The sequence below is a fragment of the Talaromyces marneffei genome, chromosome 3 (assembly GCF_009556855.1).
Source record: "Talaromyces marneffei chromosome 3, complete sequence".
In the NCBI taxonomy this organism is placed as follows: Eukaryota; Fungi; Ascomycota; class Eurotiomycetes; order Eurotiales; family Trichocomaceae; genus Talaromyces; species Talaromyces marneffei.
This window is the reverse complement of record NC_072350.1, coordinates 2,833,446-2,861,407: the sequence shown is the minus strand read 5'-3', so window position 1 is coordinate 2,861,407 and position 27,962 is coordinate 2,833,446. Positions and strand designations below refer to the sequence as shown.

The 27,962-nt window shown below is 47.3% G+C and overlaps 11 protein-coding genes across 11 annotated transcripts; 7 read left to right on the top strand and 4 right to left on the bottom strand.

The window, feature by feature from the left end:
• Nucleotides 1-1,098: 1,098 nt before the first annotated feature.
• Nucleotides 1,099-3,288, top strand: EYB26_004777 (uncharacterized protein; the record flags this gene model as incomplete). Its single annotated transcript, XM_054264068.1, has 4 exons — nt 1,099-1,130; nt 1,352-1,655; nt 1,720-2,266; nt 2,312-3,288. The coding sequence occupies 4 exons, from the start codon at nt 1,099-1,101 to the stop codon at nt 3,286-3,288; spliced, it is 1,860 nt and encodes a 619-aa protein (XP_054120043.1).
• Nucleotides 3,289-5,915: 2,627 nt separating this feature from the next.
• On the top strand, nt 5,916-7,536 carry EYB26_004776 (uncharacterized protein; the record flags this gene model as incomplete). Its single annotated transcript, XM_054264067.1, has 4 exons — nt 5,916-6,245; nt 6,329-6,460; nt 6,523-7,365; nt 7,441-7,536. 4 exons carry the CDS (start codon nt 5,916-5,918, stop codon nt 7,534-7,536), a joined length of 1,401 nt encoding a protein of 466 aa, XP_054120042.1.
• A 260-nt stretch (nt 7,537-7,796) lies between these two features.
• On the bottom strand, nt 7,797-9,058 carry EYB26_004775 (uncharacterized protein; the record flags this gene model as incomplete). The annotated part of the gene is made up of 3 exons (XM_054264066.1): nt 7,797-8,037; nt 8,112-8,860; nt 8,921-9,058. The coding sequence occupies 3 exons, from the start codon at nt 9,056-9,058 to the stop codon at nt 7,797-7,799; spliced, it is 1,128 nt and encodes a 375-aa protein (XP_054120041.1).
• A 358-nt stretch (nt 9,059-9,416) lies between these two features.
• On the bottom strand, nt 9,417-11,345 carry EYB26_004774 (uncharacterized protein; the record flags this gene model as incomplete). Its single annotated transcript, XM_054264065.1, has 5 exons — nt 9,417-9,440; nt 9,500-10,672; nt 10,723-11,058; nt 11,120-11,269; nt 11,331-11,345. The coding sequence occupies 5 exons, from the start codon at nt 11,343-11,345 to the stop codon at nt 9,417-9,419; spliced, it is 1,698 nt and encodes a 565-aa protein (XP_054120040.1).
• Nucleotides 11,346-13,187: 1,842 nt separating this feature from the next.
• EYB26_004773 (uncharacterized protein) lies at nt 13,188-14,034 on the bottom strand (the record flags this gene model as incomplete). Its single annotated transcript, XM_054264064.1, has 3 exons — nt 13,188-13,831; nt 13,898-13,970; nt 14,017-14,034. 3 exons carry the CDS (start codon nt 14,032-14,034, stop codon nt 13,188-13,190), a joined length of 735 nt encoding a protein of 244 aa, XP_054120039.1.
• Nucleotides 14,035-14,302: 268 nt separating this feature from the next.
• On the top strand, nt 14,303-16,071 carry EYB26_004772 (uncharacterized protein; the record flags this gene model as incomplete). The annotated part of the gene is made up of 5 exons (XM_054264063.1): nt 14,303-14,826; nt 14,959-15,376; nt 15,429-15,831; nt 15,884-15,914; nt 15,975-16,071. The coding sequence occupies 5 exons, from the start codon at nt 14,303-14,305 to the stop codon at nt 16,069-16,071; spliced, it is 1,473 nt and encodes a 490-aa protein (XP_054120038.1).
• A 20-nt stretch (nt 16,072-16,091) lies between these two features.
• EYB26_004771 (uncharacterized protein) lies at nt 16,092-17,043 on the bottom strand (the record flags this gene model as incomplete). Its single annotated transcript, XM_054264062.1, has 3 exons — nt 16,092-16,153; nt 16,201-16,895; nt 16,943-17,043. The coding sequence occupies 3 exons, from the start codon at nt 17,041-17,043 to the stop codon at nt 16,092-16,094; spliced, it is 858 nt and encodes a 285-aa protein (XP_054120037.1).
• A 1,508-nt stretch (nt 17,044-18,551) lies between these two features.
• On the top strand, nt 18,552-20,899 carry EYB26_004770 (uncharacterized protein; the record flags this gene model as incomplete). The annotated part of the gene is made up of 7 exons (XM_054264061.1): nt 18,552-18,768; nt 18,824-18,949; nt 19,008-19,251; nt 19,300-19,762; nt 19,815-19,886; nt 19,936-20,305; nt 20,352-20,899. The coding sequence occupies 7 exons, from the start codon at nt 18,552-18,554 to the stop codon at nt 20,897-20,899; spliced, it is 2,040 nt and encodes a 679-aa protein (XP_054120036.1).
• A 627-nt stretch (nt 20,900-21,526) lies between these two features.
• EYB26_004769 (uncharacterized protein) lies at nt 21,527-22,825 on the top strand (the record flags this gene model as incomplete). Its single annotated transcript, XM_054264060.1, has 1 exon — nt 21,527-22,825. One exon carries the CDS (start codon nt 21,527-21,529, stop codon nt 22,823-22,825), a length of 1,299 nt encoding a protein of 432 aa, XP_054120035.1.
• A 1,727-nt stretch (nt 22,826-24,552) lies between these two features.
• EYB26_004768 (uncharacterized protein) lies at nt 24,553-25,690 on the top strand (the record flags this gene model as incomplete). The annotated part of the gene is made up of 4 exons (XM_054264059.1): nt 24,553-24,619; nt 24,688-24,839; nt 24,928-25,323; nt 25,382-25,690. 4 exons carry the CDS (start codon nt 24,553-24,555, stop codon nt 25,688-25,690), a joined length of 924 nt encoding a protein of 307 aa, XP_054120034.1.
• A 422-nt stretch (nt 25,691-26,112) lies between these two features.
• EYB26_004767 (uncharacterized protein) lies at nt 26,113-27,868 on the top strand (the record flags this gene model as incomplete). Its single annotated transcript, XM_054264058.1, has 4 exons — nt 26,113-26,265; nt 26,323-26,595; nt 26,664-26,868; nt 26,922-27,868. The coding sequence occupies 4 exons, from the start codon at nt 26,113-26,115 to the stop codon at nt 27,866-27,868; spliced, it is 1,578 nt and encodes a 525-aa protein (XP_054120033.1).
• Between the last annotated feature and the right edge of the window lie 94 nt (nt 27,869-27,962).

Here is a 27,962-nt window from a genome sequence, read left to right as displayed (position 1 = left end):
ATATGCACGTCGATGCATTCGATCGTACTGCTCTCGGATCAGGCAATGTGCCACTGTCACTGCCACTGCCAGCCACTACCACTGACGCTGACCGGAGGGAAGCCGTGTCTCTGCCTGCATCTATTACTACGTAGTATGTACAGAGCAAGTGAGTGCCCACATATTACTCCATTCTCATATACGCAGTACGTATGTGCTTTCAAAGCAAGTTGGCACCGGTCAAGTTGTTTCATCCTGTCATCCGATGAAATACCGCAGGGCGCCTAAGAATTAGCAACGCACTAAGACAGAACGTACTACAGTACAGAGTAGTAGTAAAAATGACGGACCAATTAGCATCCCCAGCAGAGTCTAGCCCGGTCTAGCCTCTTTGCCCGGTCTGCAAGCAATACTCTGTTGTAGTACATGCTCTGTGGTAGTAGATCAGATCATTAGCTAGCTTAGCTGTCAGGCCGTCTGTCAATTCGTTACCATTACCTAACTAACGTATGGCTGGTTAGTTATTGAACACGTACAGTCATATTGTTTAGACGATGGTTACGTATCGTTACATACCTACATACACTACATACATACATCCATACATACATACATACATACAGCCAGGGTCTCTCTTCACCCTTCAACTCTCATTTCCCCTCCTTCGATTTCGGCGCTTGCTGCTGCTGCTCGCTGCTCGTTAACTCTCGCTTGCTCGCTGCTCACTCAGACTACAATATGCGACAGCGCCGTCTCGCTTTGTACAGCCAACCAAGACCCAGGCCAGCAGCAGCAGCAGCCAGACAGGCAGTATAGCCTGTCTAGTTTACTTCTACGGCCTTCTGCTTGCACCTCAACCCCAACGACATACTAGTCTTCTATGTACTCATATGACTCCCTCGAGTAATACGTTTCACTCATCTATACAACTTCAGCAACAGTCTTCGAGTGACTACCTTTATGACTCCCGACTACAGATTATAACAGACGACGTGACTCAATCCATTGAATGACATGACTACGGCAACTCTTCGCCAGCCCCGACAGAATGCCTCTTCCATCTTTGCACTCAAATCGAATATCATACCATCTCCAATCAATATAAATATCAACATCAACATGAATACCTCTACCAGCTCTTCGAACACCATGTAAGTCCCCCTTTGTTATCTGGTCGAGGCATCATGGGGTCCTGTCTCCGTGTTCGTTGATCCACATTCCACACTGAAATCCACATGGGGATTGTGTCTCACTTTCGCACACGATATATGTTCAGGACTAAACAGAACTAAAAAAAAAAAAAAGAAAAGAAAGAAAAAAAAATATATATTCCTATTGTTTATTCGTAAAAATGCATGCTGACGAAAAGCAGCTCACAAAACACAAGAATGAAACTCGAAATCGAAACAAGACAACTCCAACGATCCTGGAAGGAGTTCCAAGAATTGCTAAGCTATCAAGAACAAAAACAGCAACCAGAAGATCTCATCCGAGAAATAAAGGCTGCCGTCGAATACTGGTCCTTGCATCGACAGCGAGTCTTGTTCCGCAAATCCATCAAATGGGCCGAAAAATGCCTCGAGACGATGCACGGGCATGCTATACTAATGCAAGCCTTGCCAGACCCGAAGCGGTATTGTGAGTTGTTTTTTGGGGTTGTATACTCCATCGTTAGGGTATTCCTCCTTTTTGCTCCTGCCCTGTGGTGTTTATGCATAGAAAGCTGACGAACGACGGCAGGCCGCACGAGAACAATACCGGGTAGTAGAAGCCTTTCTCAAATTCCTGGCTCGAATCAACCATGCCGTCACTTCAGCAGTCCAAATCAACTCGACGACGGAGGTGGTCGCTACACTATACGGCCAAATCTTTCTATTTCTCGGCGAATTTCTTCGCGACTATGTGTCCAAAGCCCGGTGTCGACTGCTGTACAGCCACAACGAAGACTTCAAGTCTAATTTCAAGAATTTGGTTACGAGTGTCGAGAATCTAGCTGCTATGCGACTTGAATCAGCGGCTGCATCCATCGACTGTACAGGTAGCAAAGCATTCAACTACGTGGATCATGCGCGCTTGGAAAAAGTTGGGTTGGAAGGGGATGCTCGACGACATGCATCGCAGACGACGACGGTGTGGCAGTTGATCTGGAACCAGCGACAGCAAAAGCTCCTAAACGACAAACTCGCGGCCGAGCAGACCAGGATCCTGGAAGCGTTTCTCGCCTCGCTGCAGGCCCAAGTACATCAGATCGAGATTGATACCCAGTGTCACAGGTCCGGTAACAGTAGTATGCTCCCCGCCTCTACTAGAGGGAGGAATACTGACAAAACAGTCGTCCACAAACCAAGCCGAGCACTCGACTCTACCAAAACCACCCCAAAACGCCGCCTCCTCAAAGTTGCCTTGCAGGAAGACTCCTCGCCACTGCAAGACTATTTTGATAACAACGAACAAATCCACCCCTTTGGCCGCGACCAGCGCCTTGAAATCTCGTCGTCAATCGCCAAACCTCTATTTGATTGGACTCAGACCAATCCATCCCTCCCTCTTGTCATCGAGGGTTCTCGGCCCTTGGGCCTTCCCGGACGACTGACTTTAGTATCCGCATGCTATATCGCTGTAGCACGCAAACGCAATATCCCCGTCATATCCCACTTTTGTGCTGCGTCACCACGCACAAACAAAAAGGCGGGGCTTATTGCACTTGTATACAGCCTTATCCGACAACTGATCGAACTCACGCCTCCAATGCTGGATTGTGATAGTAACTGCGACTTGAGCAGCGAGAGATTCCGCCGTCTGAATGGCACAATAGCGTCCTGGAATGATGCACTTGCTATACTGGATACATTACTACGGTATCGATCTCCGGTGTTGTTTTGTGTCATTGATGCGTTAGATATGTTGGAGGACTCGGCGGATGATTCGTTGGAGCAGTATGTTAAGGGGCTTGTGACGACGTTGTCGTCGCAGAACACGCGTTTACCGGCGACTGCGCAAACATCGGCCGTTACTACTGTAACGACAGTAACCACGATGACAAACACAGATATCCCAAATCCTAGCAGTGGTTCGACAAGCAGCACAACCACAACTTCAACTTCAACATCGACATCCGACCAATCGCTATCCCCGAATCCGAATGGACTGTTCAAAGTCCTCTTCACGACCGCGGGTAGATGTAAGGCTGTGCAGGAGATGTTTGTCGATCAGGGGTTGGGCCAGGTTATCACGACCATAGATACGGACCACGTCAGGGCCGTTGATGTTGCCGCCGTCGATGAAGATGTTGCTATGCTAGACGCATAAACCACTATCCTACGCCATGATAACGGCTGATATCTAACGAAGTTGTACGACCTCTTTCTCCCTCTGGCGTTTTGGATTTATGCATTGAAAGGATCACGATCTTCCTTGCTTTTCTCTTTTTTCTCTCTTTTCTTTCATCTGTAGGTAATTGCCGGTGTGGTTTTGGATACGGGAGTACAATTCGGGCATTTTCATCTTTCATTCCCTCCCTGCGTTGCAATTTCCCCCCCCCCCCCTTCGTGCGTTCCCTCTGAGCTCCAGTCTCCGGCGTCAATCAATCAATCAGCCTATGTAATGCATGCATACAACCTTCGATGTCTGTCTGTCTATATATATATATATACACATAACACGATTACGACAAAAATTTGCTGTGTTTTATTATCTTCTCTTATCTATGTACTTGCTAGTTTTCTATGTTAGATAGTTAGTTTCTACATAGTTTGATATTGGATTTAGATATGTATGATCATGACTTCATTACTACGGCTGAGCGCATCTCCAATAATTGAAACCGCATAACCATATACGTAGTGACTTTGCGTAAGGTATGAGGAGGTACTTGTAGAATATCGAATTTAGAATGGAACATCCTCCGTGCTTGATAGGTGCAATGCCATTTATCTATCGATTTATTGATTGATACGGATTTGTGGCTGCCGGCAATTTACTACTATCATAAGTAGATGAAAGGTCAATGATTGGATTTTGAATTCCCCGGATTTCCAACAATTTGTCAGTGTTATGAGCGAGCATGTACATAGTCCGGGGTGGTAATGTGCAGAGTGTGCCTCCTTTTTCCGGAACCTTGAACTACCTACAGTGTCATTGGCTGGGTAGTGTGATAAGGGTGATGTGATGATCACTGCCGAATCTACTGCAGTCTGGCAGAAGTACGTACTAGACGAATTGTGGCTAGGAAGGGTGATGTTATGCATGTTATTCCATGGATGATGTTAGTTATACAAGTTAGCAACTCACTTGACGACGACGACGATGATGATGATGATGATGATGGGGTCAATTCGACACCGTCGACGTGCTGCACCGCGAAACAATTCTCCTGGTATAAATAACAGGCTACTTGGTCGCTCTTGCGGCGGTGTTGGTAGACAAGACAAACCAGTAAACGACAGACGGTTTTGTAGTATTCCTTGTGGGTTTTGTAGCATGCAGTTTGGGTTGATGTACTATCGGCTGTACGAGATTGGGTACATGTTTATTACCTAGGTGCCATAGCATTGAATGATGATGCAGATAATATGAGTCTGAGAACACTCCAGCCTCAGCATCGGCGGCGGATTGGTGATTAACTGCGACTGTCCCCTCGGTCCTCTGAACCCGATCTTGAGAGGTCGATACGGTATCTGTGCGTGGTCGCTCTTCCTTCCTTTGGCACTACACGATCCTCAAACCAAGGATGTTCTGCCTCGAGTTCCTCCTCTCTTCAATCTCAATTCGTCCGGGATGACTAGAACAGCGATTTCAATCAACGCCCCTCCCACTGATCATGAGGGGAAACGACGCCTCATCTGAATCCACTGTCGCGCCTCAGGTAGAAGACGCTGACGCCGGCGCGCCAGCACCGATGTATATGACCCCAAGTATCCGAAACAGACCATCTCCTAGTTTCAGATGTGTATTCCGTCGCGTTTTTTTGGCGGGTCTTTGAAAGGCGATGTCCTCAGGATAATAAGGCGGCGTCGACGCTTGCAAGTCACGTGGGGATTTGTGGCGGATTTGCCAGTTTGAAGACCGCCGAGGTGATCAATGATTCATCAATTGAAATATAGTAAGATGGTGAAATAATTTTGTTGTGAGAGTCTCACCAGAGGCAGCATTTAAATCTCAACTGCGATGAAGACACTACGTAGTAGTCTATGTAGTCCCAAATACAACCGGCGGCTTTGTGCCGTATTTAGCCGCATAGACCTAGGCATGTCGGGTATATAGGCACTACTCTCGTAGACTCTCGTAGCATACCGGTATCACTAAGTCAGTTAACTGATCATTCAGGGATAAATTACGTAGTTACCTACTACGCACGAGTAGAGATTTATCAGTGTGCTGTTCTTCTGGGTAATTGGATGCATCTGAATGGTTACATGGCTTAGTCGGTTATATTCAATTTAGATACTACACTACCCCATACTTAAGTTACCGGTATGAAGAATCGAAATGAATGCTTTCTGATCATATGTCAATCAGTACGTGCTGAAGGGATGAGCGATTAACGTCACAAGGCCTGACCTGGACCTCGGCTTTCTCTCAGTAACTAGCTACTCTCGTCGTAGATTACACAGTAGTTATATACTATATAGACAGCTATTCGTAATCTGTACCGTACCTACTCCGTATGTAGCACGATATTTTTCTACCTCAAGTTCTTGAACGACAATATTTCTGCCTTTTGCCCGAAATACCACCGCATTTAGTGTTGAGTCCAGGCCTCAACTCAACTCACCGGTGAACCCAAACAATTAAATAACCGCCTGTCTCAGAACTAATCCTGCAAATCAGCAGACAACAGGCGATACCTCCGAGCTGGGCGCAGACTTGTCCTCTTGCATTGCGCGATTATTGGATAAGCCAGCAGCTATTAAGTTACCTGATTAGCAGAGATAAAAATGGCTCCGGCCCCTCCCCCTCACCAGCCTACGGGTAATCCTCAGAGTCATCTCCAACTTTCACCCCACAAGCTTTCTTCCATTTCTTCTGCTTCCAACAATTATTCTACGCCGATTTCTCGTCTGACGCAATTATCATCGCACATCATGGATTCGACGAAAACAGCTGGCATCTTTACTGCCGCCAATGTGCCCCAGGCCCCCGAAGACCCCTTGTTTGGTCTTATGGCTGCGTATCGCAAGGACCCCTCCGAGAAAAAAGTAGATTTGGGTATTGGAGCCTATCGAGACGATAACGCGAAGCCGTGGATTTTGCCTGTCGTCAGGAAGGTACGTTATCCCTTCTATTCTCATGAATTTTTTTTAATTTTTTTTTTTTTAAAAAAAAAATTTATATGCTAAGAAATGAACAGGCAGACGACATTCTCAAAAGCGACCCAGAGCTCAACCATGAATACCTCCCCATCGCAGGGTTGCCACAGTATACCAGCGCAGCTCAGAAATTGATTCTTGGTGCGGACAGTCCTGCTATTAAAGAGAACCGAGTACGCGCTCTCAATTTCACAAATCTCAATATAAAATCCCGTACTGACAGTGACTATAACAGGTAACATCCTTCCAAACCATCTCCGGCACCGGCGCTGTCCATCTCGGTGCCCTCTTCCTCTCTAAATTCTATCCTCAACAACCCCGTCCTACCGTCTACCTGAGCGATCCCACATGGGCAAACCACAACCAAATCTTCACCAACGTCGGCTTGTCGATTGCGAAATACCCCTACTTCTCGCGCGAGACCAAGGGTCTCGATATCGAGGGGATGCTGTCCTGTCTACAGGCCGCAGCACCTGGATCCATCATCGTCCTGCACGCATGCGCCCATAACCCTACAGGCGTTGATCCCACCCCCGAACAATGGAAACAAATCGCCCAAGTGATTCGCGCCAAGGGACACTTCCCATTCTTCGACTGCGCGTACCAAGGCTTTGCGTCCGGTGATCTCGCGCGAGACGCATGGGCAATTCGGTATTTCGTCGAACAGGGCTTCGAGACGTGCGTTGCTCAATCCTTCGCAAAGAATTTTGGTCTGTATGGTGAACGTGCCGGCACGTTCCACTTCATCTCTGCCCCCGGCCAGGCAAACAGCACCCCCCACATCGCCAGTCAACTCGCCATCTTGCAACGATCCGAAATCTCGAATCCCCCGGCCTACGGCTCGAGAATCGCAAGCATCATCCTGAACGACCCCAAACTCTTCGCTGAGTGGGAGGAAAATCTGCGTACGATGAGTGGCCGAATCGCCGAAATGCGAAAGGGATTAAGAGCCGGATTAGAAGCGCGCAAGACTCCAGGGACGTGGACACATATTACGAGTCAGATTGGAATGTTTAGCTTTACGGGGTTAAGTGAGGCGCAGGTGCAGATTTTGAGGGAGAAGTGGCATATTTACATGGTAAGGCGTGCCCCTTTTTTAAGTAAACCCCATTTCTGGTTAGGATGAGAGCTCTATACTGACCGTGATAAATAGACAAAGAATGGACGTATATCCATGGCAGGCCTTAATACACATAACATCGATTATGTGGTGGAGGCATTTGACAGCGCTGTTCGCGAAACGCAGTAATCTTTTTTTTCCCCTTATCTTTGGTATTTGGATGGATTGGTTAGAAAAAAAAACCATACTTGCAACTTTTTTTCCCCTCCTCATTTGGTTTTATTCATGATTTTTTTTTTTTCGGCTTTGGTTTCGGGCTCATCTGGATGTACGTTACATTACATTACTCAAATACGTAGTTGGTAAATAGGCTATCATGATATATGCATCTCGGTTCTTTGACTCCATTATATATATACATCCATCAGTCAGTCCACGGGGGGGGGGGATTAGAAAATAGCATCCCAAACAACCAACCAAACACATAATCCCGCCGTACACCAAAACACCATCTGCGCCGTACTCCTTCGCTCATTTGCGCGTTTAAGTTCTTTGTTTCCTTTACCGACATTCTCTGCGGTGGTGGATGCATCGGTGACGAGCTGCGAAATAAATTCTTCTTGAGTGGAGAGGTGCGAGACGAGGGTTTGTTGGAGAGAGGAGATTTCGAGGAGGGATTTTTCTGCGTTCCTATTCACCTACTAGTCAGTACACTTTTTTTTTGTTTTTCATTTCGCGGCGGAAGGGGGAATGGAAAGACGAACTGGACTTTACTAAGCGTGTCCTCGTAATGGCGAAGCATCATATCATTCTCCTCTGCAAAGAGTTGGAGTTGTTCAGCCGACAACTGCGACTCAATCGTTGCCGTTTCCTGGTCCGAGAGTGTAGACGCCCTTTCGTACTTTTGCTGCTGATCTTTGCCCGCTGTAGGATGTTCCCATTCTTGCCTTTGTCTTTGTAACTGTTCTTGCGGAATCGTAGATTTGTATAAGACGCTTTTCTCCTTCTCCCTCACTCGCTCAATCCTCTTCTCCACCATCCCCATCTGCACCTCCGTAACTTGCTCCAGATTCCTGCGCAAGAACCACAATACACTCTCCCTTACGGTCCGTATGTTGCGTGCCGATTCTTCGGCGATTATCTGCTCTTCGGATTTCCCTTCGTTCCCTCCTGCCGCTGTGACATCACCAGCAGCCCACCGCCACAATGCCCCCGTCCCTTTAAGATGCCCATATTTTTTGTGTAGGAGCTGCCGCTCCGTTTCCTCCCGTAATTGTTCCGCTGATTGCAGGTTGGTGATACTAGACGACAAGTCGCGAAGCAATAGTGCGGTCGAGGAATCGATTGAGTCGCGGTCTGAATCGGAGAGGTTTTGCGTTGGTAGATTCGTTGTGTTTGATGGCGATGCTGTTGCGGCGGGGGTCGTGTCGGGTTTCTTTTTGGTGGTGTGGATGGAGAGGTAGGAATGCCGGATTGACTGCAGGTAGTGGAGGAGGGATTGGATGTGTGAGTTCTATATCTATTAGTCACTTATCATTTCAAGGATTGTGAGAATGGTAAGAGGTAAACTGACAATACGGTATGCCTCTTTTAAGAATTCATTGACGTTTTTCGGATCTCGGGGAGGTGTCTGTGGAATCTCGGTGTCTGTGGCGAGTTCTTTGCGCTTCTCGCGCAGGAGTTCCTGGACTGAAGGTGTCAGGTCTGTCATTTTAATTTACGTGGTGAATTGAAAGCGTTGTCGTGGAGTGTCAACAAAAAGGAAACGTCAACGTCACCGAATTGATGGAGCGGAGCAGAGGTCTTGGCGTGCCCTAATTCCTTTTTGGGAAGTACCTATACGTAGTATGTACCTAGTACCCTTAACTTACCACTATTTATTGGGAGAGAACTTTTATAGGCAAAATATATCAAATATATATTCAAGGGATATCTCAAAGATAGTCGAGTCACTACAGTATGTGCGACGACAGAAAGTGTGTATATATAAAACCCATCTGACCAACTCCACGCTCAGAACCAAAAAAAAAAAAAAAAAAATCGACTACATATAACATTGAAACATCAAATTAGATCCTTTCTTCAACCCAGATCTAGAAACTTTTGTCAGCAATCATTCAATTTTTTGGCTCAAAAGGGGGGTGCGAAATACCTCAATCTTCCCCATATCCTGATTCTCCCTCCTGGCCTCATCCCTCGCCGCACGCAGCAGCAACTCCAAATCCTCCTGGTCCCCCATCGTAATCATATCATTATCATCACGCATGCGTATTCTCAACAATCCTTTGAAGCCAAATTTCTCGCGAATCCGGCCCTCAAACTCGCCGTACCCGATATTCCCTTCAATCATGATATACCGTGTATCTTCCAGCGCATGAACCTTGACGCGGAATTTTCTGATTTCAGGCATTGTGCGTCTGCGGGAGGGTGCTCTTCGTCCTTGCCCTGAACTCTGAGATTGGGTGGAACTGTACCTGGTACGCTGTTTTGGAGGCAGTGGCTGTTCATTGATCATTTCGAATTCTGCGTCTTCGGGCATGTCGTCTTCGTATTCGCTGCTGTATTCTGGCTCTTCTTCGATGTAGCGACGTTGTTGCTGTTGGCGAGACTTGGGTGCGAATCCATTTTGGTTGCTGCGTGGGCTTATATACATATCAAGAACCTCGTCATTGTATTCTTCTTCAGGCACGAACTCGAATCCGCCATCGCCGCGACGACTACCACCAGTCGTCTCGCGATAGAGACGAGGCCGTCCATCTCTCGCGCGTGATGCGTTCGAGTACTGTCGCGAGGGCGGTCCTCGAGGCTCAGAGGCAGTACGAACTGTGCCAATCCGAGACTTCTCCATAGACTGCATATCACCCATCGTCCGTCCGTTCGTGCCTGCACCACCAGGTCGATCCAAGTCCAGCCTAGGAGGACGACCACCAGCACCAGACCTGACCGAGAGAGCACGCTGCGTCAACCCTCCAGAAGAAACATTACTAGCCGAACTCTTATCCGACTCTGGAGGCGGCGTAGGTGGAAACGTATTTCTACCCATTGGCGGTTCGGATTGTTGTCGACTTCGGCTTGTAAGATTCTTTTGCACGAGATTTGTGGCGGCATATGAAATGCCCTCAACTGGTCTGTCGTCTTTGGCTGCGGTCTCAATGGCCATAGCTTTCTTAAGTTCTGAGCCTTGGAAGCCGGTGAATGCATTGTTGCGGTCCGAGGCTGCTACCAGCCTTGCTTTGCCGAGATAGTCCTTTGTCTTGAGGTTCTTAACTTTGGCTTCGTTTGGTCGGTAGACTACGCCGACTGGAATTGAGAAGACGGTGTATCCCTGATACAATTAGCATTATACCATCAAAGTGGAGGAGGAAGGAGCATTACTTCAGCCCGCTCCCTAATCGCCTCATCTATCACATCATGATCCGGCGTGACTTTTTCCTTGGAGGCAAACTGCAAATCCTGCAACCCCGGCTCCATCTGCTGTAGGTAAATATAGCTTAATCCACGGTTAAACAACACCTCGCACGAATATAAGCGAAATTTCAATCCGAGCTGTTCGTAGTCTATCGATGTGTTTCCGCGGAGGTAAAGAAGGGTATCGTTGAAATTGGCGAGGGCTTCTTCGAAGTCGCCAAGCAAGAAATTGGAGACGCCTTGTTGGAAGTATGCTACAGCGAGGTAATTATCGAGCGATACCGCACGTTGATAGCATTCCACCTATCCACTTTGCTGTTAGTTACCATGTCTGTAATACCCGTACCGAGTAGAAAAGACAAACCGCTTTCTCATGTTCGCCCAATGTGGCGTGAATAACGCCGCAATTGAATAAAATCTTGGACGTATCGGCGATATTGTCAAAAACTCGTAGAGATTCGTCGTATTCATTACTGTCGTAGTGAGCGAGTGCCTGCACCCATGTCTCGATTTCCTGTGGATCACCCCCGACTGTCAGGATGGCACGCTTAGAGAATGTTGTTTGTATAACATACCTGCTTCAACGACATGCTCGCTACCCTTCGCGCAGAATGGAAGAAATTCGCAAATATTAAGAAATATAATCAAAAGAAGAAATCGGCAAGAAGGTAGTATTAATAAAGCAATGGCTGGGGAGGATGATTGGCGACGGCAACTTTGAATAGTGCGGGGCTTCATGCACGATCCGAAAGTCGTCAACTTTTTCTTGTGATAGTTATTAAAACAATTATACAGAACCACGAGTCAGCGAAAAGAGAGAAAAATATAGAAAAGAGCGAGTCGTAGAGAGAACGAATGCAATCGTGACTGGACCAGCCAAGCCAACACCAAAACTGGTCGATAGTTAGTTAGTGGGAAGTGACCCAAAATAGAAGAGGGGAGTATTACTTTGTCAAGACTAAAAAGAGCGAAGAGTGAAGGGAAGGACCTGACTAGAAGAGAGAAAATTGCATCAACCCACTTGGCAAAGTCTACTGGCTGCGAGGGGAAATAAGTATTAATCTATAGCCAGCCATTAGGGACGTAGTCTGATCTCTAATCTGTCGCAGGGGGAAGCAGAGTGAAAGCGTCAATGCGTGCTTCATGCAGGATCGAGTTCTAAGTTCTAACTGTTTTGGACCCTTAGATGTACTACGAGTAGTTAGTTATGTGAGTACGGTACGTAGATTGTACTTTGCTTCAGGAAGTTTTGGGTCAGCATCTTCTCTTCTCATCTCATCTCCATGCAAACACGTCTCAACCCTACCGGTATCCGACAACAACATACAACAAAACACTGACCGCTCAATCATACAAATCATCTGATTGTAAAGCCAAGTATTAATAGCAACGTTATTGTACCCTGAGAGTATTCTGAACATACTGTACAAGCGCCGCTAAAATAACGTTGAAACTGCAATCAGCCAATCACCGCCCGAAATCCCCCAATGTCTACAGTGGGCCCGAGTGCAATTAGCCCTAACAGGCCAATCGTGCTCTAATAGCTACAGGCTACTCCGGTATGTATTTCTTGACTCGATCGAGTTGATTCTTCTTAGAATATGGACAAACTATTTATAACTCATGAAGGTCAGAAATAGAACAGAAAGAGCACTATTGACTGTTAGTAGGTGACTATGCGCGCCTATGTGTGATTGATCTTGCATGAACAGGGAAACATACATCGACAGCCATGCTTGCTGCCAAGGATTGAATCAAGAGGAGAGAAGATTCAAGAACACAGGAAATGTCATGATTCAGTTTTTTTTTTTTTTTTCCCAGAATCAAACTCAAGTCTGTGGTCATCTTGTCGGAGGTTTCCTGTCTGTCTGATACTAGATTGTCGCGGTCTGCGGCGCTTCTGAAGCGAGCGTTGTTTGAGATTGCGTTTTGCATTTTTAGCCGATTGGTATGTGCCCAACCACTCGGCCACGACTAGTAACCACATCAGATAAAGTCATATGATTTTAAACTAACTAACTTAAGTTAACTGCCAAGTTTATTACTGTAGTTACCAGATAAACGCATGATATTCCCTTTTCTTGGAAAGAACCTGATGACATTTCCGCGTCGGCATTTGCCATGTGCGCATTGCATGATCTATCTGGTCTGCCCATCTTTTGACCTCAAAACCGACCTCCGGAGGACTCGGCGCCGTCATACATCCGATCTTAATACTCCACATAACTGTGTTTCCAGAAGATGACCAGGGCTACGCCAAGTCATCTTGTTTTGGGTTTGCTTCACGATTGAGCTTCAGATTGAGATGGAGATTGACTTCCGACAGTGACGATCCTTATCAGGCTCATCTTGTCAGCGTCAGTGGCACATGCTCAATATCTTCATTCTCATTTGCTGTGATATCAAAATATAGTGTTCTCGTCGAGATCTGATTACAGCATTCCCTTGCTAACTTGCTCCTTCCTCTCCTCCCACACATTCTTCCCCGAACACGAACAGACCATCTTTTCATTATCCCATACCCCAGCACTGCGCGCAATGACGCCCACGATTGTATCCGCATCTTCAGTCTTAAAGGGACCTTCCTTATTTTTCGAAACCACCATACTGTGTCCAATCAATTCCCAAATTGCGACGGGCTGATCAATCAAAACATTCCCTTTGCCATTGTCACCGACATCGACAACGCCAAATACACCTCTCGGCTGCTCCGCACCAAGTATCTTATTCTTCACAGCCTCCCATATCCCACCTGTAGACGCCGCGCCCTGAGAAATATCTCCCGTCTCTCGCACCGTGGCCCAATACCGGCCCGGCGAGAGGCCGTTTATGGTAAGATCGACCAGGGTCTGGGTTTTGGACACTTGAATCATTCGCGCGAGGCCGCGAATCTTTTCGGGAACGGTGGTGTTGTGTGTTTCGAGGATGCACACGGCGGCGCTGTTGGTGCCTCCGCTACCGCGCAGGATTGCGTCTCGGCCGGTGCCCTGGATGGCGGCGACGATGGAGCTGGGTGCTGCTGTGCCTTCGACGAGGACGAGTTGGTCTGCGAGGCGGGCTTCTACTTTGGTGATTCCTTTTTCCACCCGCCCGGCTCTATTAGTAAATTTGGTTGCAAATTGGTAAGAGGAGATGGATGTACCTGGTATTTTCTGAATAGATCCTGAGACGTCCTGCACGCAATGATCGCAGGTCATGGGGACCTGAAAGGTCGTCTGCTGGAATTAGTAATGAACAAAGATGCGATGGGAATAGACGTACCTGGAATGGTTCTATCATGGTGTGCTAATTATAATATGAGATATGTGAATTGAGATTATAGAGTCGGAAAATAGGGAGACGATCATGAAGTTGTAAATAATGTAAATTCCATCATGGTCTTTTAGCTGTCTGTTATGGAGGGGTTGATTTGAAATCGATCGCGGCCGCGGCCTCGGCATGCGGTCATCGGAAAGAAGCCGAAGCAAGTCAATTTTCTACGTAATCAGTCATCTCACGGCAACCGTCAACCACACCAACAGCCAACCACATCACCCAAAAGAAGAAAATGTCATCAACATCAAGATGGGCGGCCGCCGACCCCGAGGAAGAAGCAGCTCTCGCCCAACGCAAACGCGAAAAGGAATCCAAGAAACGCGCCAAAGCTGAGAGGCAACGTCTGGAGGAACAACAACAAAAACAGCAAGAAGCTCTTGCAGCTGCAGCTCCCAGTGGCGCATCAGAAAATGCAAGACCAACAAAACGACGACGATTATCCACCGAGAATGTACCGTCAGAGCCCGCAGATACAGAAAGGAAGCTGTTGCGCTTCCCGAGTACAGAATGGTCGCCGTGCAGGCACGTCGACAACTACGAGCGCCTAAACCACATCGAAGAAGGCTCTTATGGACTTGTCTCGCGCGCCAAAGACTTAGAGACTGGCGAAATCGTCGCGCTCAAGAAATTGAAAATCGACAATGCGCCCGATGGATTCCCTGTCACAGGTCTCCGAGAAATTCAGACATTACAGCGAGCGCGACATGTGAACATCGTTTATCTGAGGGAAATAGTTATGGGAAATAATATGAACGAGTGCGTACCCCCCCCATTCTCCCCTTTCATGAGCAGCTGAAAAGTTCGAGATGCAAGATTATTAACCTATGCACTCAAAACATTCCCCTGCCGCACCGGGGAGCTGTTTTTTTTGTTTTGTTTTGATTATAGTGTCTACCTAGTCATGGATTTCCTCGAACACGACCTCAAAACCCTTCTGGACGACATGCAAGAACCCTTTTTACCGTCCGAAACAAAAACAATCTTGCAACAAATCTTGTCCGCTACCGAATTCCTGCATGCAAACTGGATCCTGCATCGCGACCTCAAGACCTCGAATTTACTACTCAACAACCGCGGCGAAGTCAAACTTGCCGATTTCGGGATGGCGAGGTATTTCGGGGATCCGAAGCCGGCGCATTTGACGCAGTTGGTTGTTACGTTGTGGTACAGGTCGCCGGAGTTGTTGTTGGGAGCGGAGAGGTATGGTGCGGAGATTGATATGTGGAGTGTTGGATGCATATTTGGGGAGTTGTTGAGGAAGGAGCCGCTGTTTCAGGGCCGGAATGAGGTTGATCAGTTATCTAAGGTATCCTCACTCTCTCCTCCATTATTTCCTGGCGGTGGCTAACAAAAGACAGATATTCGCAATAACTGGACCTCCCACTCAACAATCCTGGCCTACATTTCGCTCTTTACCAAACGCCAAATCTCTCCGTCTGCCCCCTTCATCCTCCTCAACATCAGCTTCATCTGGAAAAATTACAGTCCCTTTACTTCCCCGCTCGCAATTCCCATATCTCACAAACGCAGGTTTGAATCTTCTTTCGTCCTTACTAGCACTAAACCCATCTTCAAGGCCCACAGCAGCAGAATGTCTTCGACATCCTTATTTCAGGGAAGACCCCAGACCAAAAGCGAAAGAAATGTTTCCCACGTTTCCGTCAAAGGCGGGCCAAGAAAGAAGAAGGAAAAGGGCGACGCCGGAGGCGCCGAGGTATGGCGATGAGGCGCCCAAGTTGGATTTTGCGGATGTGTTTGGTGGTGCGTCTGCAGCTACTGAAGGAAAGGAGGCTGGGGCTGGGTTTACGCTTAGATTGGGGTGATTATCATTATGAAGAGAGTGGGTCTGTTTAAGTGACTATGTATACAACAATAGAATACGTACTTATACTCGTGTCTGACAGTACAAAGAAAGACTGCAACATAAACCATAACACAACCGCAGAGACCAAAATCAACAAAAAGATATCGGCGAAGCCAACGAATACGAAGGACTCGTAACCCTCGACCTAATAGGACTCTTAATTGAATGTCCATCTTTCCGACTCAACAAGCTCGCAGACAGTGACCTCATCGTATGACTCTGCGACGAAAAAGATCGCACAGAGTACGGTGGCGGACTACACGTACCACTTGCTAGAAGTGACGCGTGTGACAACCCCGAGTCTGCTGTCGGTGCTCGCGTAACGCCAAGTGCGTCTAGGTTCGATTGTGAGTAGAATCGAGGCTTAGCTACCGACAGATTGCTACTGGAAGCAGTAGCAGTTGCAACAGCAGCAGGAGGAAGAGGAGGGGCAGCTGCTGCCAACGAAGCTGAAATACTTCGATATCGATCAAATGATCCCGTGCTGAAATACCGCGGTGAATGCCGACTGAGCGAAGCTTCGCTCGTGTCTAGACTCGGAAGTAGAAAGGTTGGACTAAACGGTCTAAAGGGTGAGAATGCGTCGCTCTGCCGAGACGTATCAAGGTACAACCGTGGCGGAGTGTTTTTGTCGTGATATAGGCCAAAATCACCTCTCATGCGTCTCATGCTAAAGCCAAATTCGGGGTCGACTTCGGCTGTTGTTTCGGAGAATGAGGGTTCCTTGGTTTCATTGGTATTATCAACCGTGATGTGCGATGCAGGTGGAGACGAGGTTGTGGCACAAGATGATGTGGTGCATGATAGTAGACTGGCTGGGCTGGTCAGGGGGACCGGGTCTGGAAGCAAGTATTTGCGTCGAGCAATCTTTTTGAATCTGTTGGTCCAGGTTTTCAGTCTCGACTGCTTGTCGAGTATGTCGTCTGAAACATCTGTAGGCGATTGAGATACGCAATTTGCTCTACTCAATGTTAATGGAGTTACGTATAGCTAGATGGAATGTCATACCCAGTCTGGCTGATCGTCTGATACTTCTCCGTAAACCATGATACATCAGCAGACCTTGTTCCTCTGAACCTACTCACGACCCTTCGGAATAGTTTGGCCATGCCGAAAGCTTAAGAATAGTCTGTAAGATTGCGTGCACACAGCTACGTATGATGCCAAGTACGATATGCTTGAGTAAGTGAACGAAAGACTTGACGGAGTTGATGAAGGATGAGTTCCATCTTGAGGGTGACCTGATTTCTGTTGACGTTGAGGTCGACTGTCAACGAGGCAGGAGCTTCTGGAATATCCGGATAAGGAAGTCGCGACTGCCATTTGTCGCTGCTCACAGCCTACGTTGGTACACTCCCGTCTGTTCGACCACCATTGATGAATAATGCCGTTATATGGATATCAAGTAACTAACTGGTCATTATCGACTTCTCAAATGTCCATTGCAAGGGATAAGAGTTAGTAGTAGTTATGAGTGCCGTTCATGACAACATTGAAGTGTTCGTCCGTCGATATGTTCTGTCCATCCATCACAATTGATCCTTAATGGTTATTCTTTCCCAGATGGGCCTCGTCCATCCCAATATGTGAGAGCAAGGCATAATACAGTCGGCAAAAGTGTATTCATGACTGTCGTCCAGGACAGCTGCGCCATGTGTCACACTCCGTCTTCCATCATGAACCGTTTTCAGGTAAGTTTTATACTAATGAAACCTAGTAGCGTCGATATAACACAAATATACTCCGTACTCCGTAGACACCACAGAAGAAACAGGCTGATCGAACGGATACTAAGTTACCGAGTACACAGTACGTAACTGCTACAGAGGACGGCACAACTTCAAGTCCCGAACAGGCTAGTTCGCCGCTCCAGGGTCAGGTTAGGGTGGATGTGCTTAATTTCCCATCCAAATCGCTGGAGCTATGTTTCAGCGTGACCGCAATAATATGCCCAGTTCCTCCAATAGTAGCGTGGTTATTCTCTCGTTATCTGGTCCGCGGGCCCACTCACAATCGTTTCCACGGCCCCATCTGCTTGATAGTGGAGCACGATTGTTTTGGATGAATATTACTGGACAGCTTCCTGCTTGGCGACGTGTCCGATCTATTGATAACAAGCTTTCTGCCTTGCCTTATGGAGACTAGTCAGGGCGCTTTCTCCTTCATTGGGCGGCTGGAGGGCCCGCAACGGGGCACGATTTGCATATCGTGGTATCGCTGCCAGGCTATCTGGTCGCACAGACTCCACGACTGCACACACGATCAAGTTTTTTCTTTGCTATCGAGGACGTATGTGGCAATGTGGCTGGCTCTAGGGACAATAGATTTTCCCATACGTACACGTACGAAGCTGCGTCATACTAATCGTATACAAGATGCGCCCACATACCTTGTTGATACAAATCGGTACCGATGCAAAAAGGCAAAAAGCAAAACCACAATGGCCCCGGCCGATCGCCACCCTGGCATTCGATCTCCCCCATTGGCATACTTAAAGTCTTAAACTACTGGTCACTAGTAGTCCCTTGCTGATCTGTTTCTTCGCCTCTGACGTTTTTCTTCTCCTCTTTCTCTCCCATCCTTCAGACGTCGACGCTGATCATCTGAACATCCAGACATGCGAATTGCCTCGTCTATAGGCGTAGGCCTGGCTGTTATCGCCCAGGTGCACGCTTTGGCACCGCGCACTCAGGTTGCAGATGAATATGATTTTGTCGTTGTTGGTGGAGGTCAAGCTGGTCTCGTGCTCGGAGCCCGTTTATCAGAAATTGCAAATTACACCGTCCTCGTGCTGGAGGCAGGGACCAATGGAGACGAATATCGACACCGCATAGGTATGTTGAAAATTTTTGGTCCAATTCCGTCTACGTGCTGACCTGTTTTCCCAAGATACGCCTGCGTACTCCTACTACGACTCGCTATGGACGACACCAATGAATTGGGCATATTATACTGTTCCTCAGTCTAATGCCGATAATCGCCAGATACAATGGCCCCGTGGAAAGGGGCTTGGAGGTATGTATTTTCTCTACCAAAAAAGTTGGACCGAATTGACAAAAATAAAAAAAAATAGGCAGCTCTGCAATCAACGGATTGTATATGACGCGACCTGGTAAAGATGAGATCAATGCGTGGAAAGACCTGCTAGGAGATATGGACGGCGCAGACAATTGGTCGTGGGATTCATTCTATGCTGCACTGAAGAAGAGTGAAACATTCACGCCTCCATCGGATGCAATTGCTACCGAAGGAAATGTCACATGGGATCTTTCCACTCGTGGCACTCAGGGACCGATCCATGCATCGTATCCTGGATAGTATGTCAAGTCTCTTGCATTTTGTTGGATTTCAAGCTAATTATGTAGTACCTTCCCAGAAGTCGGCGAATGGATCCAGTCTCTGGACGCAATGGGCGTTGCTAGTTCCAGTGGAATGTATGGCGGTGATGTTTACGGCGCCGAGGTCTCGACCTCAAGTATCAACCCTACGAACTGGACACGTTCGTACAGTAGGACGGGCTATCTCGACCCTCTCGCTGACAACGGCAACTACGATGTCGTGGCTGATGCATTCGTCATGCGCCTGCTTTTCGACAGTTCATCTCCCTTGGGTAATTTGACGGCAAACGGTGTTCAGTATACGCTCGACAATGGCAAGACAAATTGCACGGTCAAAGTCAACAAGGAGGTTATTATATCAGCGGGAACAATTGGCAGTCCGGCAGTGCTGCTTCACAGCGGTGTTGGTCCGAAGGATGTTCTTTCGGATGCCGGAGTTAAGTTGGTGTCTGAACTTCCTGGTGTGGGTCAGCATCTTCAAGATCATCTCGTAAGTCTTTTTTCTATCTGTGATTTGGAGAATTCAATCTGACCATTAAAAGAGCGCTACTATCAAATGGAATACGAGCGTTGTGACCTCGGGTTCGATCTTCTATCAGAATCTGCCTGACAAGGTTCGTCATCTTCACTATACAAACGCATACAACATGCTAACTATCGTAGAACAATACTCTCTACCTCTCTTATATCGATTCAGCCATTGCCTACGTCAACTCTACACTGATGTATGGTGATAAACTGGGCTCTCTGCAAAAGAATATTACCACTCAAATCAACTCATACGCGCTGAACATAACTTATGATGCCGGCGTTGTTGCCGGATTCAAGGCAATTGCAAACATAACGGCAACCACCATCCTCGAAAGTTCTATCGGCCAAATTGAGCTCTTGTTCATGAACAGTGATTCAAATGGTGATATCGGCATCACTGCTGCCCTTCAACATCCTTATAGCCATGGCCGCGTATACATCAATTCCTCGAATCCACTAGATTATCCAGTGATTGATCCGAATTACATGGGCTTTTCTGCCGGTACGTACTCTTTTCAAGTATACATGTCCACCGACTAACGTGTCAGATTATGAAATCCTCCGCGACGGCCTCAAACTCGCCCGCCAACTCGGCAACACCAAGCCCCTAAGCGGCTGCCTAACAGCTGAGATCTCACCAGGCCCCCAAGTCAAAACCGACGATGACTGGCTTGACTGGATCCGCGAATCAGCCGGCTCGGAATTTCACCCTTCGTCATCCTGTGCAATGCTGCCACGAGAACAGGGTGGTGTTGTCGACGCCAACCTTCGCGTGTATGGACTTGCCAATGTCCGCGTTGCAGACGCCAGTGTTGTCCCGATTTCATTGTCGACGCATCTCATGTCTTCAACGTACGGCGTGGCCGAGCAAGCTGGTAATATCATTCGTGCGTACTACACAAATACGACGACTGGCACAGACGGTTCTGGTCCTGGATCTACGTCGCCAGCGGGCACGGTGTTGGGCGCTCATTCGACTACCAGTACTGCCGCTACACCGACGGCGCCTTCTGGTGGAGTGCAGACCGTTTCTGTGGTGTCTGCTTGGGTTGCGGTTGTTCTCGCTGCATCGGTTTCCATCTTCCTGTCTTTTTAAGGCTTGGACATACCGCCATTTCATCAAGCGTTCAATTCGAGATTTTTCATTTCGGTTTCACATACAACCATTCAACAATATCAATATTTAATGATCCCCCCCATTCTGACGGTTTACCTTCAACACTTGGTCCAACGACCCAACGACTTCATGATTTTATTATATTCATTTTACTTCACCCATCTTTTTCTTTATTATACGGAGTCTTGTCACGTAAAGATTGAGGGGGGGCTTTTGGAAGGGACATATACCCAGGAGGCAGGACAGGACAGGTTTGGAAAGATTCGATATACCAATGTTTGTATTTTCGTCTATTGTATTTCTTGTTTCTTGTATAATTTGGATCGGTGGGGTTAGATAGATCCATTGTTACATATATTTATAGTCAAACGTATACAAAAGATTGAGATTGTCATTCTACCTAGGTATACATGGAATTCTTAGATGTCTATCTAGGCTATAAGTAAGCTAAAGGTTTATTTCCAACTCGCTGTTGGAGCCGGTGTCCAGGACCCAGTCTAGGCTTCCATGCCAACAGCCAGCCTACCTAGGTAACCTTAAAACAACCTCACCAAATAATCCAATTCACAACGTCTCACCCAAACACTACATATATAATATGTCAAAATGAAAAACAAAGCTCCATCGGGATCCCACATCCCAATTTACAGAATAAACCTTTCCCTGCCCCCTGCCAAACGTTATGTACATCTCGCCACGTTGTACGCATCCCGCATGCGCGCCATGCTTCCCATATTCGACCAGCTTGTCGCATCTATATCTCCATATATCCCATTACAACTAATTCACCATCTTGCGCGCATGTTTCTGCGAGGATTATATTCTCGCGAAGAAACGGAAGAACTCCGCGGAATCGCGCGCACGACAGGGATCGAGCTATATTTCCTGATTTGTCTCAATACGGTGCTGGATTTGTTGATGGGGTGTAGTAGTGGTGGTATCCTCACGAAATCTGCATCGAAGGGAAAAGGGGATGGGGGGATGGTTCATTTTCGGACGCTGGATTGGACGATGGATCCGCTTAGGGAGTTGGTTGTTCAGCTTGAATTTGTGCGTGACGAAAATCATGAAGATGGTGGAAACGAGGTGATAGCAACGAGTATTACATACGTCGGGTTTGTGGGTGTACTTACTGGTGTTCGGAAGGGGTTGAGTGCGTCGCTCAATTTTCGACCCGTGCATAATCATGAGCAGATGACATTTGGGGGGAATATGGCGTTTTATGCTAATCATCTACTTGTGTTGTTGGGGATGCGGCAGTCGATTTCGTCTTTGATGAGGGAGTGTATTTTCGCTCCTTTCCAGGAGGCGTCGCCTCGGAAGAAGGAGATGTCAGATCTGGAAAACATCGGAAAGAATATTCCTGGTATACCTACAACGGCGGCATATCTCATCTTCAGCGATGGCGAGACCACCTTGACGATGGAGAAGGATTATAAAACTGCCGTGGTACGGTCTTCGTCGTCGTTCATTGCGATTACGAATCATGACCAACCGCCATCATCCGATCCAGATACGGATGGAGTTGGGAAGAAAAAGAAAAAGACGGGAAACCATCTAGGTTTATCCCTGATATCATCCGATGTACAAACCATTGAAGATCTGATCGAGGAAAGCACGGAGCGGTATGACTGCATACAAGCGAAATGGGATAAAAAGGTCCAACGACACCAAAAGCACATAGCGAGAAATGCAGAGCAAGCGGAAAGAGGAACGAGGACGTCGTTGCGTCTAAGGCAGAAAAGGGAGGAACACGCGGTATTGGCGGTTACGAGAGAAGAGGCGATTGAGTGGTTGACGATGTATCCGATACTGAATGAGTCAACGCATTATGCTTGCTTGATGGATGCGAAAATAGGGGAGGTTGTTTGGGGGAGGAGGTATGATGCCGATGAATGGGAGTGACCCTAGGATCTACACATGGAATAGACCAAATATATGATTTGAAATTGCATTAAACTACCAGACATGAACATCATTGATCACTCCGTCGCACCAGCCCGCGAGGATTATGACTCCAATAATTACCGTCCGGACGGTTTGAAATTGGGGATGTCCTCGATATCGCCCGACACCCCTATTTCGCATCTCAATGTCAACGGATTCGGCCCTCTTTATAGAGGAATTCATTGATTGACCTCATTATCACGGCATTCATAATGTAGGATTGAAGATTCCTCCATGTGAATGGCCTTTTACTCTCAACCCTTCTCTCCATCTCAACTTCCGACACATACCTTCGAGAAGATCATAGCACGCTTCCATCTCCTTCCTGAAGTCCCAACTGCTGCAACTACTTCCATTTCCCCAACAGGCATTATACTGCTCAATAGAAGCCAAGGTCCAAAAGCACGCGCTTTCAGATAACCCCAGCACCAATCATGATACGCCTACACATGGATACTGACATGATACGAATCTTCCATAGACTCGAGAGTCCGCTTCAAATACCTGCTACGAAAAGATGACCATCCTCCTTTTGTGTGCTGCTATAAATGAGTGAAAAATGAGACGAGAGAATAGAAAACAAATGGAAAACAGAAGACCCGTCGAGGTAGTTCGTTCCTGTGCGGTATTCAGCGCGTACGAACAAAGTGAAACAGGAAGTAAAGGAGGCTCAATTGACAGCTTGTATTGGCAGCTAGACTCAAGGCAAGTACGCATGATGGGACAAGGTAGAAGTGATATATCATATGAGAGTAGCTCTGAAATCCGTGGACGGGGCATTGCCCTAACCGGATAGCCCTACATGCATTCCAGAAGAGCACAACGTACTTGTTTCTCACAGATGTTACTTCGATTGTCATACCTACAATGTCTTTGTTGGGTAGTACCCAGCCAACAGTTGAAGTCATGGGTTTCAGCAATGGGTAGGTCATATTTTTCTTTTTTATAAAACCGGGTCAGACTATCGAGGCTGCTTAGCAAACCCAAAGGAGACGTGGAACGAAAAGGTTCCAGGTCTATAGGAAAGCTTTCATGCAGGACATCTTCTCTGCACCTCTCGTAATGGCATGATAGCATGCCAGATTCGTGTTTGTAGCTCTTTCCGTGTCGAGGGAGAAGACATTTAAATACAACATCCAAACCCTTTCAAGAAGCATTCAATCTCGTTGGCACTGCAAATAATCGAAACCGTTTCCAGCTCGATCCTGTATCAACTCGATGTATATCCATTCTTAAGCTCGAAGTGTGGCACAAGCTCAAGTTTGAGAGGCGGCATATCGATGCTTAGATGACATGCATGATGGCAATTGCATGTCTAATTATATTCTCGATTCATGACTATATCCAAGGAATGTGGCCCATCAACTTAGGATGGAATCTTCAGGTCGTTTAACCCAATCAGTTCGAGTGTGGTCGCCGAGTAGCACGAATAAGCGCGCGGTGATCAAAGGGATGTGGTGGCCGAGCGGGTTCGGACACTCGGAGTACATTATTTTTAGTGATTCCTGTCGCCGCAAATCTTCAACAAGCTGAAACCTCGCCCAGCTCAACTTACACCACCAACAAAGAAACTTATCAACGCCCTCATTCTTGCAGTTTTATTTTCGTTGTATAGTGAAATTTGCGTCAATTCTTGAAGTACATCCATCCCAAACTCGGGCCAAAAATTATACCAATACTCCATCATGGTCGCCAAAAAGGCAGCTGGCAAGAAAGCTAGCGCCCCATCGTTCGACTCTATTATCGAGGCCGGTAAATGCCCTCCCACCTTCTGACCTGACCTGGACCCGACCTTGGGCTAACTGGTATCACCATTGAAGAGCGCCTTAATCGCAAAAAGCAAGAGAACCAAGCCCTGGCAGACCAGTTGTTAGGCAGTAAAAAGAGAAGAGCCAGTGCGCCAGGGCCGGGAGTTGGTAGCAAGAAAACGCCCGCCGACAGGAGCCTTGCAAGCAGAATTGGTGTCGTAAAGGTAAGTTCTTCTGGCAGGGCTTTTTTATGTCCCTAGTTTTCGGATTACAGTAACGTATCCCTTGACTAACACAAGTATTGAAACCTAGCGCTCAGCGTCGACATCCTCGAAACCCAAAGCCAACACAATCGCTACCGCTCGCGCCACAGCCAAACAAACCACACCTGCTAAAGCAACCTCACGCCGCACACGAGAAGATCGCATGATAGAAGATATCAATGGCAAGAAAGATGTGAACTTGGCTCCTCGCAAACAAACAGAGATTACAATCAAGGGAACCGCTGCTACAGGACCATTTGTCGTCGTTGGAAGGAATTTCGCTCCGGGTACCAATGCCGCCGATATTGAAACTGCGATGGAGCCTGTCGCTGGACATATCGTTGGTGTTCATATAACGTCGTATACGCCATATGTCAATGCACAGATTGCATGCGCTGAGAAATGGGGTGCGGAAGCTATTGTGGCACAGTTCAATGGGAAAAAGGTTGGTTTTAGTCGGTCTGTCAGTTTATTCTCTACGCTAACCACTGGCGACTCAACAGGCGGACGGTCGAATCCTCTCAATCGAATACAGAGGTGGTGGCAGTCACTTCTTTGGCCCTACTTCTGGCAAACGTACAGCACCCAATAGCTACGACACCCTCAGAGAACAAGCCGACCGCGAACGTCGAGAGAGGAAGAAAGTGGTCGAGCCTCAAAGTCAAGATGGAAGAAATGAATTCAGTGACTCTAAAGGACGCCCCAGACGAGCCGATGGTCGCACTAATGACAACATGGAATTGTATAGCGACAAGATGATGGTCGATGCTCCTTCCGCACCAATCTCGAAGCGTGGTCGTGGATTTCGCTGATTGAGCCGTACTTCAGAGTATGTGCGTATAATAATTTGAAAAAAGATTCCCTTATGTATCAATATATCTGTCTTGCTTTTCTGGGAGTTAATGGGTAGTTGGCGGCGCCTTGACATTAGGTCTATCCTTGGCTATTTGGTATGATTCGAATTCGTTGGCTGGACTTGAAATCTTATGCATATTCACCGATGGACTCACTCGTAGATGTCTACAACATTTAAAAATATTGGTTGTTTATTCGAAAATTGAGACTGAAGAAAATCACGTGTAATTCGCTGCGGAGATCCAATGCGGAGGTTGCGGAGAACGAAAGTCAAAAACAGTCCTCGTTTTTTACTTCGACCTCAACGAAGCTTCTTATTCCTCACCCAATTGGCATACGCTCAATCCGTTTCTCATATAATCTTGCAACTCAATCTACAATGAATCATGGACTGAGACGTGGTACGCAACATTTAACGAGACAATGTTGCAAACACCTCTTTTCGCAAACCCAATCCAAACGCTACGTATCGGACATCGTGAAGAAAGAATGGTCTACACCGTTGGCAAAAATCCTCGCTGACGCGATCCGAGTGGGTTCCATATACTTATTAAAACGAAAACTTGGCCTAATTGACCCTTGACTCTAGACAACCGGCCCAATCTCCATAGCAGCATACATGCGACAAGTCCTCACAAACCCCGACGCAGGCTACTACACTACACCAAGCAGTCAAAGCAAAACTGAAGTCTTTGGCAAAAAGGGAGATTTTATTACATCGCCGGAAATCACGCAAATATTCGGAGAGCTGGTGGGGATATGGGCGGTTACAGAATGGATGGCGCAGGGAATGCCGAAGGAGGGTGTTGAGCTGATTGAGGTTGGGCCGGGGAAGGGTACGTTGATGGATGATATTTTACGGGTGAGCAAATACGCCAAATGCGATTGTTAATGGGGATTCGAGTCTGACTGTTATTATTTGTGTGTCAGACGGTTCAGAATTTCAAGCAATTCTCGAAAAGCATTGAGAATATCTACCTCGTCGAAGCTAGTGCACCCTTGCGAGAGATTCAGAAGAATTTGCTTTGTGGGCCAGATGCAGTTCTTGAAGAGATTGATATCGGTTATCGAGGTATCAACAAGCATACTGGGGCGCCTATTGTGTGGGTGGAAGATATCCGGTTATTGCCTTACAGTGAGTGTGCTCTATTTACGATCTTGGCCACGGGCTATAGTAACATGTTGCAGATGACAAAATGCCGTTCATATTTGCCCACGAATTCTTTGATGCACTTCCCATACATGCCTTTGAGTCTGTCCAGCCAAGCCCTGAATCCGAAGAGCAACCGAAACAACAAATCATGACCCCGACAGGGCCTATCACATTGGATTCTCCAACTCAGACTAACGCCAACAACAAACAACCTACAGGCCCGCAATGGAGAGAATTAATGGTCGCATTAAATTCCAAATCCGTCCTTGAAGACGTCAAGGATGAACCAGAATTCCAACTCTCTCGCGCCAAAATATCAACTCCAAACTCTTTACTCCTGGCCGAGATTTCAGAACGATACAGGGCACTCAAATCTCAACCCGGTTCTGTCATTGAAGTCAGTCCCGAGAGCAGGATATACGTCGCCGATTTCGCGCGTCGAATTGGAGGGTATACACCGCCAGAACCAAGACCGCCAAAGAGGAAGCCAGGGGAAGTTGCCAAGCCTGTTACTCCTATTGATAACTCCGCAGCTTTGAAGAAGAAAGAGCGTCCTTCAGGAGCCGCTCTGATTCTGGATTACGGCACATCCTCCACCATCCCCGTGAACTCCCTGCGCGGCATTCGACAACACAAGGCTATCTCTCCGTTTGCGTATCCAGGACAGGTCGACGTTAGCGCCGATGTAGATTTCATCAGCCTCGCTGAAGCGGCCCTTGAAGCCAGTGAGGGTGTCGAAGTTCATGGACCGGTTGACCAGGCCGAATACCTACACTCACTCGGAATTGCAGAGCGTGCGGAACAACTGCTCAAACATATGCCGGAAGATAGTGAAAAGCACAAGACGCTTCAGACAGCTTGGAAGAGGTTGGTTGACAAGGGGCCTAACGGGATGGGCAAGTTGTATAAAGCTTTGGCTATAGTCCCCGAAAACGGGGGAAGGAGACGGCCCGTTGGTTTTGGAGGTGGTGTTGTGGGTTGATACGTTGTAACATATTGAAAAGTCGATGTATGATATAGAGCTATGTAATAAAACATGTTATAGAACAATTCATAAACTAAATGCAGGGTATCAT